The sequence below is a fragment of the Heterodontus francisci genome, chromosome 20, assembly GCF_036365525.1.
Source record: "Heterodontus francisci isolate sHetFra1 chromosome 20, sHetFra1.hap1, whole genome shotgun sequence".
In the NCBI taxonomy this organism is placed as follows: domain Eukaryota; kingdom Metazoa; phylum Chordata; class Chondrichthyes; order Heterodontiformes; family Heterodontidae; genus Heterodontus; species Heterodontus francisci.
Genome location: NC_090390.1, coordinates 70,119,980 through 70,135,762, shown reverse-complemented (window position 1 = coordinate 70,135,762; position 15,783 = coordinate 70,119,980). Strand labels below are relative to the sequence as shown.

General features: G+C 43.1%; 1 protein-coding gene across 3 annotated transcripts in view; it reads left to right on the top strand.

Moving 5' to 3' along the window:
* Positions 1-15,783, top strand: part of cacul1 (CDK2 associated cullin domain 1) — a 130,720-nt gene that overhangs the window by 57,064 nt on the left and 57,873 nt on the right. For 2 of the 3 annotated variants that reach the window (XM_068052990.1, XM_068052991.1), the window contains exon 4: positions 12,423-12,518. The exons of the other annotated variant lie outside the window; for it this stretch is intronic. In XM_068052990.1, coding sequence (XP_067909091.1) covers positions 12,423-12,518 — 96 coding nt within the window. The remainder of the gene's footprint in view (positions 1-12,422; positions 12,519-15,783) is intronic. 3 annotated transcript variants of the gene reach the window in all.

Sequence of the window (15,783 nt, the reverse complement as noted above, 5' to 3'; positions counted from 1 at the left end):
GGAACTGGATTGCTTTCTGTCAAAAGGGTTTGCAGGCTATAGAGATATTACGGGGTCACTTTGAGTTATGTTAAGATTTGAAAGAAAGAATGGGTGATGATAGGTTTGTGATTGTGATAGTGCTGCATAGACTATGGAACAAATGGGCTTTTTATTCTAAAAACTTTTGTTGTTACTAGAAGATGCCATCCAAACTGGGTCCAGCCCAATAAAAGACAGAACCATCCATATGGACATCGTACACTTTGCACACTGCAGTTGTATGCAGCTAGTTTCCATACTTTGCTAAGAAATCACTACTACTTTTCTCCATACCGACAGCCAGCATTGATTTAATGGACCTTTTTAAGTAACTCGCATCATGTGTGGATGGCTGAGTGAAGTTCCACGGGATAATGTGCTGGTGATGCAGCCAGTAAGGTATATCTAGCCCTTCGCTGCATGAAGACAGCCATAATTGTTTACTTGAAATATTTTAATTGTTCCTTCCAATCATATCTTTCTGACTTAAACCCAAAGTTAGGTGATGACTACTGTTTCAGTTTTGTCCTGAAGAATTGGTGTTTACTTGCAAATAATTTTACCAGATTTTTGTTTTATTAACCTGAATTCGAAGGGGAAAAATGAAAGTCAGATGGCCTGAGTAGAGAAATGAACAGAACCAGAGAGCACATCTGAGTCTGTTAACCATTCAGTTATTTCAATCTATTTTCCATGTTGTTGTAATTTGCTGTGCCCAAGGGAGAACACAAAGAATTGGAGTATATTTACAGAGAATTTGCATACATACGAACATACGAATTGGGAAAAGGGAAAAAAATCCAAATGTTATCCCTATATTAATGAATTTCTTTTGAACATTGACTTAATATTTATATTTTTATAGTGTAAGTTTATATTTTATTATACAACAGGACATCAGCTAGCAGAATGGGCAGACAAGCATATATTAAGTATATATTCAAGAAGGAGCTAGATATATTAATGTCAAAGGGATATGGGAAGAAACCGGGAACGGGGTACTGAATTAGACGATCAGCCATGATCTTTTTTTGAATGGCAGAGCAGGCCCAAAGGGCCAAATGGCCTACTCTTGCTCCTATTTTCTATGTTTGTGACAGATGGAATTTAATACAGACGTGTGAGGAGATGCATGTTGGCAGAAGGGAGAGGTAATATAGACATAATAGCGCAGTTCTGAAGAGATGCAGGAACAGAGGGACCTGGGGGTTCGTGTGCATCGATCTTTGAAGGTGGCAGGACATGTTGAGAGAGTGAGCAGCAAAGCATATGGGATCTTGGGCTTCATAAATAGAGGCATTGAGTACAAAAGCAGGGAAGTTATGCTGAATCTTCATGAAGCTCTGATTAGGCCCCAACTAGAGTATTGCATCCAGTTCTGGTCACCCTACTTTAGGAACGATGTGAGGATCCTTGAGAGGATGCAGAGGAGATTTACTAGAATGTTTCCAGGGATAAGGGATTTTAGCTACAAGGTTAGGTTTGAAAAGCTGGACTTGTTCTCCCTGGAGCGGGGGAGATTTGGTGAAGATATGCAAGATTGTGACAGGCTTAGAGAAGTTAGATGAGGAAAAACTGTTCCCATTAATTTGTAAAAGGTCGAGGGGAGACAGATTGAAGGTTTTGAGCAAGAGATGCAGGGGAAATATGAGGAAGAACATTTTTACATAGCAGGTGGTAATGACCTGGAACTTGCTGCCAACAAGGGTGGTGGAGAGACAGTTGGTGATTTCAGGGGGAGGTTGGATGTGCACTTGAAGGAAATAAACTTGCGGGCCGCGGGGATCGAATGGAACTGCCTGGATTGCTCTTCGGAGAGCTGGCATGGATTCTATGGGCTGAACAGCCTCCTCCTATGCTGTAAACGACTCTTATACTCTGACTTCAGTGTAATACTGAGGGAGTGTTACACTACCGCAGGTGCAGACTTTTGGATGAGACTTCAAATCAGTCATCAGAGATGCCTGCCCTCACAGGTGGACCTAAAATGTTCCGTGGCAGTATATGAAAAAGAGCAGGGGAGTTTTCCTATTGTGCTGGCCAATATTTATCCCTCATACAGCCTGACTAATACAGATTATTTAGTCATTGTTGTTTGCAAATTGGCCGCTCTGTTTCCTACGTTACAGCAATGACTACACTTAGTATGTCTGTTGGCTATGAAGCACTTTCAGGCATCCCGGATTTGTGAAAAACATTAATAAATAAAAGTTCGTTCATTGTTAAGTGTGCTTTTAGGAAGGGGCAAGAAAGGTAAGCTGTTTTGATTACTGCAATGCTCTCCTTGTTGGCCTTCCATTGAAAACCCTCCATAAACCTCCAGCTTGTCCAAATGCGGCTGCCCACAGCCTGCCCTGCACTGTTTTGCTTGTCCCCATGCTGCCTGGTGCATGTCACCTGGTGCCACCAATTTAACTTTGTGTCCTTGCCTTCAAATCCATCCATGGCCATGGTCTTTCCTACCTCTGTAACCTTCTCCAAGTTTTCATCCTTCCCACGAAGGACTTAATGCTTTCTTTTGTTGATGCTTCGAATTTCAGAACAATCAATGTTGACCTAAAGAAATAATTAAAAAAACATAGAAAATAGGAGCAGGAGTAGGTCATTCGGCCCTTTGGGCCTGCTCCGCCATTCAAAAAAGGTTCATGGCTGATCGTCTAATTCAGTACTCTGTTCCCGCTTTTTCCCCCTATCCCTTTATCCCTTTGGCATTAAGCAATATATCTATCTCCTTCTTGAATATGTTTAATGATTTGGCCTCCACTGCCTTCTGCGGTAGAGAATTCCACAGGTTCGCCACCCTCTGAGATGAAGACATTTCTCCTCATCTCGGTTCTAAATGGCATACCCCGTGTCCTGAGACTGTGACTCCTGGTTCTGGACTCCCCAGCCATCGGGAACATCCTCCCTGCATCTAACCTGTCGAGTCCTGTTCGAATCTTATAGGTTTCTATGAGACCCCTCTCATTCTTCTAAACTCTAGTGAATATAAGCCTAGCCGACCCAATCTCTCCTCATACGTCGATCCTGCCATCTAAATAAAGTATCATCTCCTTTGGCACAACATGAGTAATGCTATGGAAAATCCACTTTTAATCTGTTAAAAATTATACATCAGCGTGTATAGGTGACAGACATCATACTTTGTTACAAATGCAAAGCAAGCTTAAAAAAAAGAGTGGACCGAAAGGCAATTAATGCTCAGTGCTTTTAAACAGAAAATGGAGACTGATAGTCCTGTCTTATTTTTCACCAGGTTGTTTCCTATTACGTTCTGACTTGTCCTGACCCAACAACATTGATATTCCACATGATCTGAGCACGTGTTTACTTAATAACAATTAGATGTGGTTGCCATGAAGATCCTATAACTTCCAAAAATGAAGGGCAGGAAAAGATCAGCTGGTCCATTGGGCCATGTCCTATACTGTCACGGAATAACTTGTTCACACCTTCAGACATATGCAGAATATCTTCTTGGGTTGTCTAGTATTGGACATTTGGACTAGGTGACCAGTCCAGCTGAGCTGCTCCTTTGCTATCATTGCTTCTATGCCTCGCATATTTGTAATAACACTCTATTCAAGACACCATAGCGGGAAGTGAAAATGACATCAGGATTAAAGGAAGTACTTATCATAGCTAACATTATCATCTAGCCATGTGGTCCAAGCATTCCTTTCTTGTATTTCTGCTATTTCTTGTGAATATTTAATTGGATGTTTTAACATTTCTTTGATGTTTCTGAAGCTGTGCTGATTTGAAAAAAGGTCCAGAAGCTGCACTAGTTTGCAGCATTGAATTTAATTTGATGAAATGGTGGCATAGGGGTGATGTTACTGCACTAGTAATACAAAGGCCTGGACTAATGCCTCACGGAAATTCCACGGCATCTGCTGAAATTTTAAAATCTGGAATAAAAAGCTAGTCTCGGTAATGGTGATTATAAAACTACTGGATTGTCGTAAAAACCCATTCACTAATGTCCTTTAGGGAAGGGAATCTGCTGTCCTTATCTGATCTAGCATACATGTGACTCCAGACTCTCCGCCTCTTAACTGCCCTTTGAAAAGACCTAGCAAGACACTCAGTTGTGTGAAAATCACGACAGAAAAGTTGGAAAAGAATAAAACCAGACAGACCACCTGGCATCGACCTAGGTACCGGAAGTGACAAAGGCACACTCTGCCCAATCGACCCTGCAAGTCCTCCTCACTAATATCTGGGGACCTATGCCAAAATTGGGAGAGCTGTCCTACGGACGAGTCAAGCAACAGCCTGATATAGTTATGCTCATCAAATCATACCTTACAACCAATATTCCAGACTCCTCCATCACCATGCCTAGGTATGTTCTGTCCTACCAGCAGACCCAACAGAGGAGGCGGCACAGTGGTATGTAGGCATGAGAGAGTAGCTCTGGGAGTCCTTAACATTGCTTCCAGACCCCATGAAGTCACATGACATCCCATCAAACACCAGCAAAATGCAGGACAAATCGATCCAGCCATTTACTGCCACATCCGTCTACTCTCATTCATCAGCAAAGTGATGGAAGGTGTCATCGACAGTGCTATCAAGCAGCACTTACTCAGACCTCATTACAGCCATTGTCCAAACATGTACAAAAAAGTTGAATTTCAGAGGTGAAGTGAGAGTGATTGCCCTTGATATCAAGGCAGCATTTGACCAATTGTGGCATCAAGGAGCCCTAGCAAGATTGAAGTTGATGGGAATCGGGGATGAAACACTCTCCACTGGCTGGAGTCATACCTAGCACAAAGGAAGGCGGTTGTTGTTGTTGAAGGCCAATCATCTCAGCCCCAGGACCTTGCTGCTCGAGTTTCTCAGGGTAGTGTCCTGAGCCCAACCATCTTCAGCTGCTTCGTGAATGATCTTCCATTCAACATCAGAAGTAGGAATGCTTGATGCTGATTGCACAGTGTTCAGTACCATTTGAAACTCCTCCGATACTGAAGCAGTCCGTGCCTGCTTGCAGCAAGAAAACATTCAGGCTTGGGCTGATAATGACATCTTCAACAAGAGAGAATCTAACCATCTCCCCTTGATGTTCAATGGCATTGCCATCGCTGAATCCCCCAAAATCAACATCCTTGGGGGGTGGGTGGGTGGGGGGGGGTGGGGGGGTCACCATTGACCAGAAACTTAGCCAGACCAGCCATATAAATACTGTAGCTATAAGAAAAGGTCAGAGGCTGGGAATTCTTCAGTGCGTAACTCACCTTCTGACTCCCCAAAGCCTGTTGATCATCTTCTAGGCACAAATCGGGAGTGTGACGGAATACTCTGCAGTTGCATAGATGAGTGAAGCTCCAACAGCACTCAAAAAGCTCGACACCATCCAAGGCAAAGCAGACAACTTGATTGGCACCCCATCCACCACCTCAAACGTTCACTCCCTCCACTGCTGGGGCACAGTGGCAGCAGTGTGTACCACCTACAAGATGCACTGCAGCAACTCACCAAGGCTCCTTCAACAACACCTTTCAAACTCAAGACTTCTAGCATGTAGAAGAACAAGGGCAGCAGACACATGGGAACATGACCACTTGCACGTGCCTCTCCAAGCCACGCACCTTCCTGCCTTGGAACTATATTGTGTTCCTTAACTGGGACTGGATCAAAATCCTGGAATGCCCTCCCTAACAGCACTGTACCTATCCCACATGGACTACAGTGGTTCAAGAAGATGGCTCACCACCATTTTGTCAAGGGCAATTAGGGATGGGTAATAAATGCTGGCCTTGCCAGTAATGCTCACATCCCAAGGACGATTTTTAAAAAAAGATATTAAACCTTTGATGGATTTTGTATTGACACTTGCTGGGATTTGAACTTAATGGCTTTATAACCATCTGTTACGACCCAGTGAGAAAGAGGTCCCAGGGTTCCCGCTCAGCCTTCGCCTGGTCTTACTGTAACAGGGTTTCAATTTTAAACACACCGTGTTTTTAGCTCCCTCTCGGTGAATCTTTGTTCACTGCTTTCCAATTACAAGGCAAAGAAACTAGCACAAACAGGCTTTCTTGGGTTTAAAGAAGAAAAGCTAAAATTTATTAAACTTAAACTCCTGCGGACACATGACGCATCCAAGCATGCATACGTGATACACGCATGCAAATAGAGACAGAAAAGAGCAGAAGAAAAATAAGGTGGAAAAGTTTGAGGCAATATCTGAAGAGTTTTTGTTACGTTTCTTCGAGCTCACTGTAGAGTCCTTGATTGTAGGTAGATCTTGCATTTTGTTGAGGCCCAGTATTCTTCTGAAACCTTGTTCGCTGTAGGAGACTTTTCTTGGGGTTCATGTGTCTTCAGTGGATTCAGAGGCTTGTGAGAAAGAGATGGGAGCAGATAGGAGAGATCTTCTCAATCCAGGAGCAAACAGTCTTTTGAGTTCAAACTGTTTGTACTATTCAGAAAAACCCAGGTGGCCAAGCAGGTTAGTCATGTGACTAACTGGTCTGACCACGTCTTGGATTGTATCACTTTAGCAGTCTCTGGAATGCTTCTCTTACGCACAATACCTGGTGATCAAGGTCCATTGTGGGTTGAATGTGTCAGGGATTGGCTGCTTTTTCCTTGCAATCACTGTCTGTTAATATGCAAATGTCTTTTCCAGCCACGCCTGATCTGTTTAACAAGTCCTTTCTTCACTCCTGCAACAGTTTAAAATCAATGTTTATGACAAAATTAATGTGCCTTATTCTTGGCAGGTGGGGGCCTAGCATAACACCATCTTAAAGGGTTTCTGTCAGAATATTATGGTGCAAAACTGGAGCAACTCCCAGTGGAAGTAACCAAGTTGAAATTTATTTGTACATCTGTTCACATCAGTAAACCCATAAAGCATTGAATGAAGAAAAAAATCCAAAGCTTCACATTGTGTTATTGTAGATTTATTTAATCTGTTGGAGGGAAGTTCTAGAAGAAATTCTGACTCCCAAAGATAATTACAAGAAACTCCTAGAATATCTAACTACAAGCCACTTACAATCAACGTAATTGAAATCTTCTGTTAATTAAAAAGACTACTCTATATATTCGCATAAAGGCAATCCAGGTGTAGGAAGGTCTCCCCTCCCATTCACCAGCTACAGCAATATCTGTGCCTCTCGTATAAGATTAGGATCTGCATTACAACAGCATGTGGCTTTTTTAATATATATTTTTCAGTGACAGAAAAACAGCAACCGATTCAAATTTCTGCCCAGTCATGGCCATGGTTCCCTGATGAGTGGAAAATTTGATTTTAATATTCCTGCTGCTCACAATGGCAGTATAAAAGCCAAAGTGAGGTGTAGGGGACTGGTATGTGGAGAGTGCAGAGCAAACTGGAGAATGGGCCCAGGCCAGAGTGAGCTCCAGCGCCTCGCACCTCCCCAGCAATTTCAACATTCAAACCTGTTTATTTTTAATGTTATACATGCCTACATACAATTTTGAGAGAATATGTTCTTTTTTTATTTGTAAATGTCAATGGTGTCCTGGTCCAGTCCAGCGCTTGGCAACTTGCAGAATTACCTTTTATTATTGTTACGACCAAGGCGGGAGGAGTACGCTGTTAATTCAGTCCCACTTCTCCACAGGTCACAACATCATATTTAAAATTTTCCCACTTATTGATACGGTCAATCATATACACTATTTTTCCCAGAATAGAGCACACTAACCGGTTTTTTTTACTGAACAACAAAATTAGCAGTTTATTATAAAACAAGTCGTAGCAACTAATGAAGTAAAACATCAACACACACATTAAAACTTTTAAAGTCCCAACATTTAATTTTTAAAAGTCTCCTTTTTTACGTTAGCATTTCACGCACACACATATATATACACCGGTTAACTGAAAAAATACAAAGGGATTTTTGGATCAGAGCTCTGTTGCAGACAAAACAAAACCCGGGCAGATCACTTGCCCACCCCTGAAGAAAACAGCAGATGAGACATGCTGTACGAAAACTGGCAACCTCCAACCTTCAACAAGTCCAACCTCCGCGCGTACACAGACAGGCCACCAAGATCCCCCTAGAATAGTTCTCTCCAGGCGGCGTTGAGAAGGAGCTCTAGCAGGCCCTCCACAAAGATGGGAGACGAGACAAATCGACACAGTGGACTTCACAGGGGCTTTTATGGAATTGCTGGAAAGCGAGCTGGGTTGTTGTCTTTTCTTCCTTGACACTTCATTAGACTTCGCTTTATCTCCTTCCAGAAGGTAAAATACACGCACACTGACACACAACCAGGAAGCTTGTCAGTTTTCTGCCCTTTCAGGTGCTCTGCTGCTACTGGGCTTGTCCAGTCAAAGGAACACTTGGCTCTTCTCTGCCTGTTACCAGGGTTTCCGCTCCAACCTAACCCGAGCCATGTGACAACCAGTAACACTGTTGCCAATCTGGCTCCCTCCGTGTCCTCTTATTGGCTCTCCTTTTTCTAAAGGAATAAACCTGGTCTAACATTTATTCAGCTTAACTATAAATTCCGAACCGACCCGAGCCCGAATGCTGGACTCGGAATTTTGACCTGACCAGACCCAAACCCAACACGTAGTCAGCTTCGGGTCGGGTAGCCAGGCTTTGAACAGAATCACATTCATAACATTATTTTATTATTCAGTCTGGTCAAAGAATATTACTGGTAACTGAATCCAGTAACCGACGAATCGCTTTAAAGATGTCTTCATCTTTAGTTTTGTGAAACAGTTGAAAGCTTGAAACCAAGAAGGCAGTTAGAGCATTGGAGTTAATTTCAGTCAGATGAGCGAGCTTGTCAAAAATTTTCTATTTGTAAACCACAGTCCTTGAGGATGGGACACGAGATTTTTGATGGCGCCATAATCTCAAGAATATAAGCAATCCATACTGTTTATAAAATTGGCATGTGATGGGGAAACTGTTTTGCCTGCTTTTGGAGGTTTTTTTTTAAAGCTAGTGCACTACTGCCTAACATTTGTAGTTTAAAGTACCAATTCACTGTGCCAGCTTTTTTTTTGTACTGAGCATATCTCCACCTGACTGTTGAAGTTTATACCTACCTTTTTTGCTAGTTCACAAATTTGACTTGTTCAAGTCTCCATTTTGCTAAGACACATGTACTTGGCTTTCTGGCAATTACTACTGAAAGTGGTTTCTCCTGTAGCTGGCAAAGTCATAATGACATGGATCTTAAGCCAGCACAGGGGACATCTGCCAGATAAGTGAAATAATGTAACTAATTCCTTCTTTTCCTGGGGAAACGCCTTTAACAGTTCCCCAGTGGAAAGGGTACAGCACTGTTTCTGTCTGGTAGACTTCAGCTGTCCAGGATATTATAGATCTTGGCCATAGGTGCTTCAGGGATCCAGGTAATACATGCAACAACAAGAAGAGGTACTATTCCATCGCTATGCAGGTAGATTCAGACCACAGATTTGTCTTGCATGTTAATGCTAATATCCAGTTGCAATGTTTTTATTCTGCAGCAGTTCACAATGCCTGCATTATTTGACTAGCCTGGCAAATACATAGATGGCTTCAGGCAGTCAGGGCAATTTTTTGAAGTCATAACTGATGTCCCCAAGTAGAAACAAGGGCAGAATGCTGATACTATAAAAGCAAAATACTGCAGATGCTGGAAATCTGAAATAAAAACAAGAAATGCTGGAACCACTCAGCAGGTCTGGCAGCATCTGTGGAAAGAGAAGCAGCGTTAACGTTTCTGGTCAGTGACCGTACTACGGAACTGACAAATATTAAAAATGTCACAGGTTTTATAAGCAAATGAGGTGGGGGTGGGGCAAGAGATAACAAAGGAGAAGGTGTAGATTGGACAAGGCCACATAGCTGACCAAAAGGTCATGGAGCAAAGGCAAACAATATGTTAATGGTATGTTGAAAGACAAAGCATTAGTACAGAAAAGGTGTTAACGGACTGAATATTGAACAGCACCAAGTGCGAATATGAAAAAAACAGTGGGTAAGTAAACTGAACAAACTAAGATGAAATGAAATAAATGCAAAAAAAGGTTGTAAAAATGTAAAAAGGAAAAAAAGAAAATAGAAAAAACAACTAAAAATGAAAGTAAAATGGGGGGCTGTCATGCTGTGAAATTTTTGAACTCAATGTTCAGTCCGGCAGGCTGTAGTGTACCTAATCGGTAGATGAGATGCTGTTCCTCGAGCTTGCATTGATGTTCGCTGGAACACTGCAGCAATCCCAGGACAGAGATGTGAGCATGAGAGCAGGGGGGAGTGTTGAAATGGCAAGCAACCGGAAGCTCAGAATACTGATACAGTTTGGTCAATCTGAGTTTTTATGGAACACATTGTAGGAATGCTGAAGCATTAATTTTTGTTGTTGAACAACAAGTTGTATTTTATTCAGCATCTTTATCATAGTAAAACATCCCAAGGCGCTTCACAGGAGGGTTATCAAACAAAATTTGATACTGAGCCACATAAGGAGCTATTAGGGTAGATTACCAAAAAGTGATCAAAGAGTTAGGTTTTCAGGAGCGTCTTAAAGGAAGAAAGAGAAGAGGTGTAGAGTTTTAGGGAGGTAATTCCAGAGCTTCGGGGCCTTGGCAGCTGAAGGTACGGCCACCAATCGTGGAGCAATTAAAATCGAGGATGCTAAAGAGGTCAGAATTGGAGGAGCGCAGATATCTCGGGGTTCTAGGGCTAGAGGAGATTACAAAGTTAGGGAGGGGTGAGGCCATGAATGGATTTGAACAGATAGATGAGCATTTTAAATTGGGAGACAGGGAGCCAATGTAGGTTAGCGAGCACAGGAGTGATCAGAGTAATGCAGGTTAGGAAATGGCAACAGTTTTGCATAAACTAATATTATTTTAGGGAGAGTAGGTACAAAGTTGAAATTCAGAATTACAGAAGTCTTGAAAAACTGAGGCCAGTTTTCCTAATGCCTCAGCATTGACATGATGTACCAGATGGCCGCCTCCTGTGCTGAAACCATTCTGTGATTGTTACCCTGGGGCAAAGACGGGCATATGGAGTTAGGCTGCAGATCAACCACGATCTCATTGAATTCCAGAACACACCCGAGGGGCTAAGTATAGCCTACTGCTGTTAATATGTTCCTGTAGTAGGAAGGAAACTGGGCAGGTTGTTCAGCTGGGTCATTGCCACCTACTGCCATTTTGAGGACTTACTGCCAGAAGTGTCACCAGTTGTATTAGACCACAACTGATGGGATGATGTACAATGCTGATCGCCATGGAAACTGATTCTTTGTGACCAGCATAGTAATGGATTCCTTTCACCTCACAAAAGCCAAAGGAAGATGAGAACAACAGACATATTTGAGCCTTTGTGTCCTGTGCTGAAATGGAAAATAACTTCAAAGGTGAGCAGTATCTAGAGCACAGAGAATCTGAAGGAAACTTTACAGAACAAAGGGAGGGTTAACATTTAAATGGCTGCTTTAACCTACTACTGCTAATTGATTGCATTAGATAGAGTGGCAGCTTCAAATTTCAAGATGGATAAACATTTTTTTACCGCTCTTCAGCTGGCAATGCTGGTTATGTTGCGGCAAGATATTACAGCAATCTCTTTTAAACATAATATTAAAAATAAAGAAAATGCGGGAAGTGGACAGCTGGTTTGTTCGCATCTGAAAAGAGAACAAACAAGTTAGTGTTTTTGTTAGACATTCCTGTTCTTTAGAACTCCTCCTCTTCTTCGGCCTCCTTGTCTTGAGAGACAATGGGTAAGCGCCTGGAAGTGGTCAGTGGTTTGTGAAGCAGCGCCTGGAGTGGCTATAAAGGCCAATTCTAGAGTGACAGACTCTTCCACAGGTGCTACAGATAAAATTGGAAAACTATTTTCTCTGTTTCATACAAAGTTTTAGATCTCCATTTACAAGGATGGAATGTGCATTAGATCAGCCTTTCGTAGATCATGGGCTATTCATGGTGCTGCCAGCTATGGCTCTATGGTAGCCCTCTCACCTCTGAATCAGAACGACTTGAACACACAAGTCACAACTGACACTCTAGTGCAGTACGGAGGAAGTGCTGCACTGTTAGAGATGCTGTCTTTCTGATGCAATATTAAACCGAGGCCCTGTCTGCCTTCTCAGGTGGGTGTAAAAGATTCCATGTCACTATTTTGAAGAGGCGAGTAATTATCACCAATGTCCTGGCCAATATTTATCTCTCAATCAACCTCACAAAAGCAGATCATCATTACAGCAATGACTGCAGTTCAAAAGTACTTCATTGGCTGTAAAGGGCGTTGGGACATCCGGTGGTCGTGAAAGGTGCTATATAAATGAAAGTCTTTTAATAAGGTTTGTTTATTGCAATGTAGTGGTATATTCCTGCTGGTTACTCATATGCAGATTACTTACTCTACTGCTATCCTGCATTCTCTCTGCAGGTCAGCTGTCCAGATGCATACATTGAGAGGTTTAATGCAGTACTCAGCCAGTACATGGGAGCTCTGCAGAGCATTGTGCCTCTATTCATTTACATGGTGAGTAGCTGCTTATGCAGCAAGACTTTTGAGATTAACTACTATGACAGAGGGCTAGCTTTCCTCTCTCATAAATGCACATCCCAGGGCTTTGCTTCCCTTTCCTGAACTCCTATTCAAATACTGGATCAAATGAAAGGTTATCACTCCTTTAAGTTAATCTTGCAGACTCCAGGGGCCAAATTTCCAATCAAGGTCAGGATCCAGATCAGAAGCAGGCGGGCAGGAAATTTGATGCCACTGGTCCTTTTGCCGATTTCTGACCCTGAGCCATTTTCAAAGAGGCCAGGTCGGGGTTGGATCAGCTGCTCGCTGGCAAGCGGCTGGTAGCCAATTATCTAAAAATTAATTAAAGGGCTATTCAGGCCAACGCTGACTGGGATTTCCAGTCGACAGTGTGGGCAGCCCAGGCCAGCTTGGTGGGTTCAGGGTGGGACAGGGGTGGGGAGTTGTGATTGTTCATGTGCGGGATCCTCCCACCTGCACCCGTAATGGCTGTCGGGCCACAGTTGTGACCGCTGGCTGTCCCCTGTAGGGGTTGTCCCTCCAGGATCATGCCCAGGCAGTTGTGGCCATTTATTTAAAAAAAAAAACCCAAAATACCTGGCAATCTCCCTCCCTCTCTTTCTATCATCAGGTTGATAACTCTCATCTTGGCCAGTGGGGCTGTCAATCTCTGAGTACTGAAGGGCCTCCCATTGGCTCTCCAGGTTGGGAGTCCACCCACCAACCCTGATGGGGAGTGGGCTCACTCCCTAGCCTTTAATTGGCATGCCAATTCAAAATAGTGGCGCGCGTGTCTATAACATGCTATGCGGGGCCTGGACCCGGAACTAGCCCCCGTGTTGGGTTTCTGATCCCTGAATGAAAATTCAGCCCCAGAATTCTCAAACCTGAGCTCTAACTTAATTCTACATAAATGGCTTTGGGTTTTCCTATTTTTTCAGCTCAGTGGGCGATGCTGCTGAAAGTGGGCTTCATTTTTAAAACATTATTAAAGAGGCATTCATCTTTGTGTTTTATTTCTTCAGATTTACACTTGGGAGATGTTTTTAATGCCACATGCCATTTTCTCCTGAAGTAGTTGCACAAGTAGTTTTCTTCTCCCTGCTGCTTTCACATGCGTTCAAATCCTCTGAAGAAGGAATTTTCCTCCACACAAGATCAGGGGGCAGGTTGTTCAACCTTGCCCGTCTAAGAGCGAAGTCCAAAGTACGGAAAGTCCTCATCAGAGAACTCCTCTTTGCTGACGATGCTGCTTTAACATCTCACACTGAAGAATGCCTGCAGAGTCTCATCGACAGGTTTGCGTCTGCCTGCAATGAATTTGGCCTAACCATCAGCCTCAAGAAAACGAACATCATGGGGCAGGATGTCAGAAATGCTCCATCCATCAATATTGGCGACCACGCTCTGGAAGTGGTTCAAGAGTTCACCTACCTAGGCTCAACTATCACCAGTAACCTGTCTCTAGATGCAGAAATCAACAAGCGCATGGGTAAGGCTTCCACTGCTATGTTCAGACTGGCCAAGAGAGTGTGGGAAAATGGCGCACTGACACGGAACACAAAAGTCCGAGTGTATCAGGCCTGTGTCCTCAGTACCTTGCTCTACGGCAGCGAGGCCTGGACAACGTATGCCAGCCAAGAGCGACGTCTCAATTCATTCCATCTTCGCTGCCTTCGGAGAATACTTGGCATCAGGTGGCAGGACTATATCTCCAACACAGAAGTCCTTGAAGCGGCCAACACCCCCAGCTTATACACACTACTGAGTCAGCGGCGCTTGAGATGGCTTGGCCATGTGAGCCGCATGGAAGATGGCAGGATCCCCAAAGACACATTGTACAGCGAGCTCGCCACTGGTATCAGACCCACCGGCCGTCCATGTCTCCGTTATAAAGACGTCTGCAAACGCGACATGAAATCGTGTGACATTGATCACAAGTCGTGGGAGTCAGTTGCCAGCATTCGCCAGAGCTGGCGGGCAGCCATAAAGACAGGGCTAAATTGTGGCGAGTCGAAGAGACTTAGTAGTTGGCAGGAAAAAAGACAGAGGCGCAAGGGGAGAGCCAACTGTGCAACAGCCCCAACAAACAAATTTCTCTGCAGCACCTGTGGAAGAGCCTGTCACTCCAGAATTGGCCTTTATAGCCACTCCAGGCGCTGCTTCACAAACCACTGACCACCTCCAGGCGCGTATCCATTGTCTCTCGAGATAAGGAGGCCCAAAAGAAGTTGCACAAGAGCAGCCTTATCTACTCATTTTTTTTCTCACTTGTGAAAAAGCAGCTTAAACAGGTTCAATCTCAATCCACAAGCTCCAGATCAGAAACATACCACGTGAAAGCCATTGTCCACCACGTTGAAACCATTGTCAAGAGCCCGTGCCCTCCCGCAGTGGCGTATTGCTTTGGAGCATACACCTTGCTACAGCTTGCCCTTGAATTGCACTTTAATTACAGCATATGGCACTATTTGCGTTGTCGGACATGGCTTCAACAACAGTCTGTGGCAGCAGTTATGACCTTTTGACCACTCTCCGTGTATTGAAATGTAATTCTAACCTCTCCTTGAGTCTTTGTGGTTATCTAAAATAGCATATTGCTTTATAGTATACACCCTGCTACAACCTGCCCTTGGATTTCACTTTAATTACAGAAAATGGCATTGCTTGTGTTGTTCGAAGTGGAAAGATGTTTACTCCTTTACACAAGGTGTACCTTGGGATAGAGCCTTTGGCATTTTTCATGAAACTGATTGATTGAAGGACTGCAGCATTTTCCACGCCCTCTGACATTGGATCATTAATTAAACTACTTCAGACCCTTAAAAGATATTTTATTTTGACCTGTGAAGACAATTGAAACCCATTATGTATTTAGGAAAAATACTAAGAAAACATAATAGCACTCCCCCATTCTGACTGAATCACACTATTCTCATGGAACTGTACACCACCTGTCTAGCTCCCAAATACATCATCTTAGATGCTCAATTTTCTCTGATAGTGTTCTAGTTAACTCATCCCCTTTAGAATTCTTATTTTAGTGCAGTCGTTATCCATTTTATTGATTCACAATTGTGTTAAAACAAAATGCAAAGGGTCTTTACATGAAAATTTTAACCAGAGCAAATCCGATGCACAGAGATAAAGTCATTTAATATGGAATCTGTCTAATAGGATCTTTTTTTTTCTGTCTCACATCCAGCAGCAATGTTTGCTGGTTGTGGAAATTACTAATATTGTTGGAGTGAAGGGAATT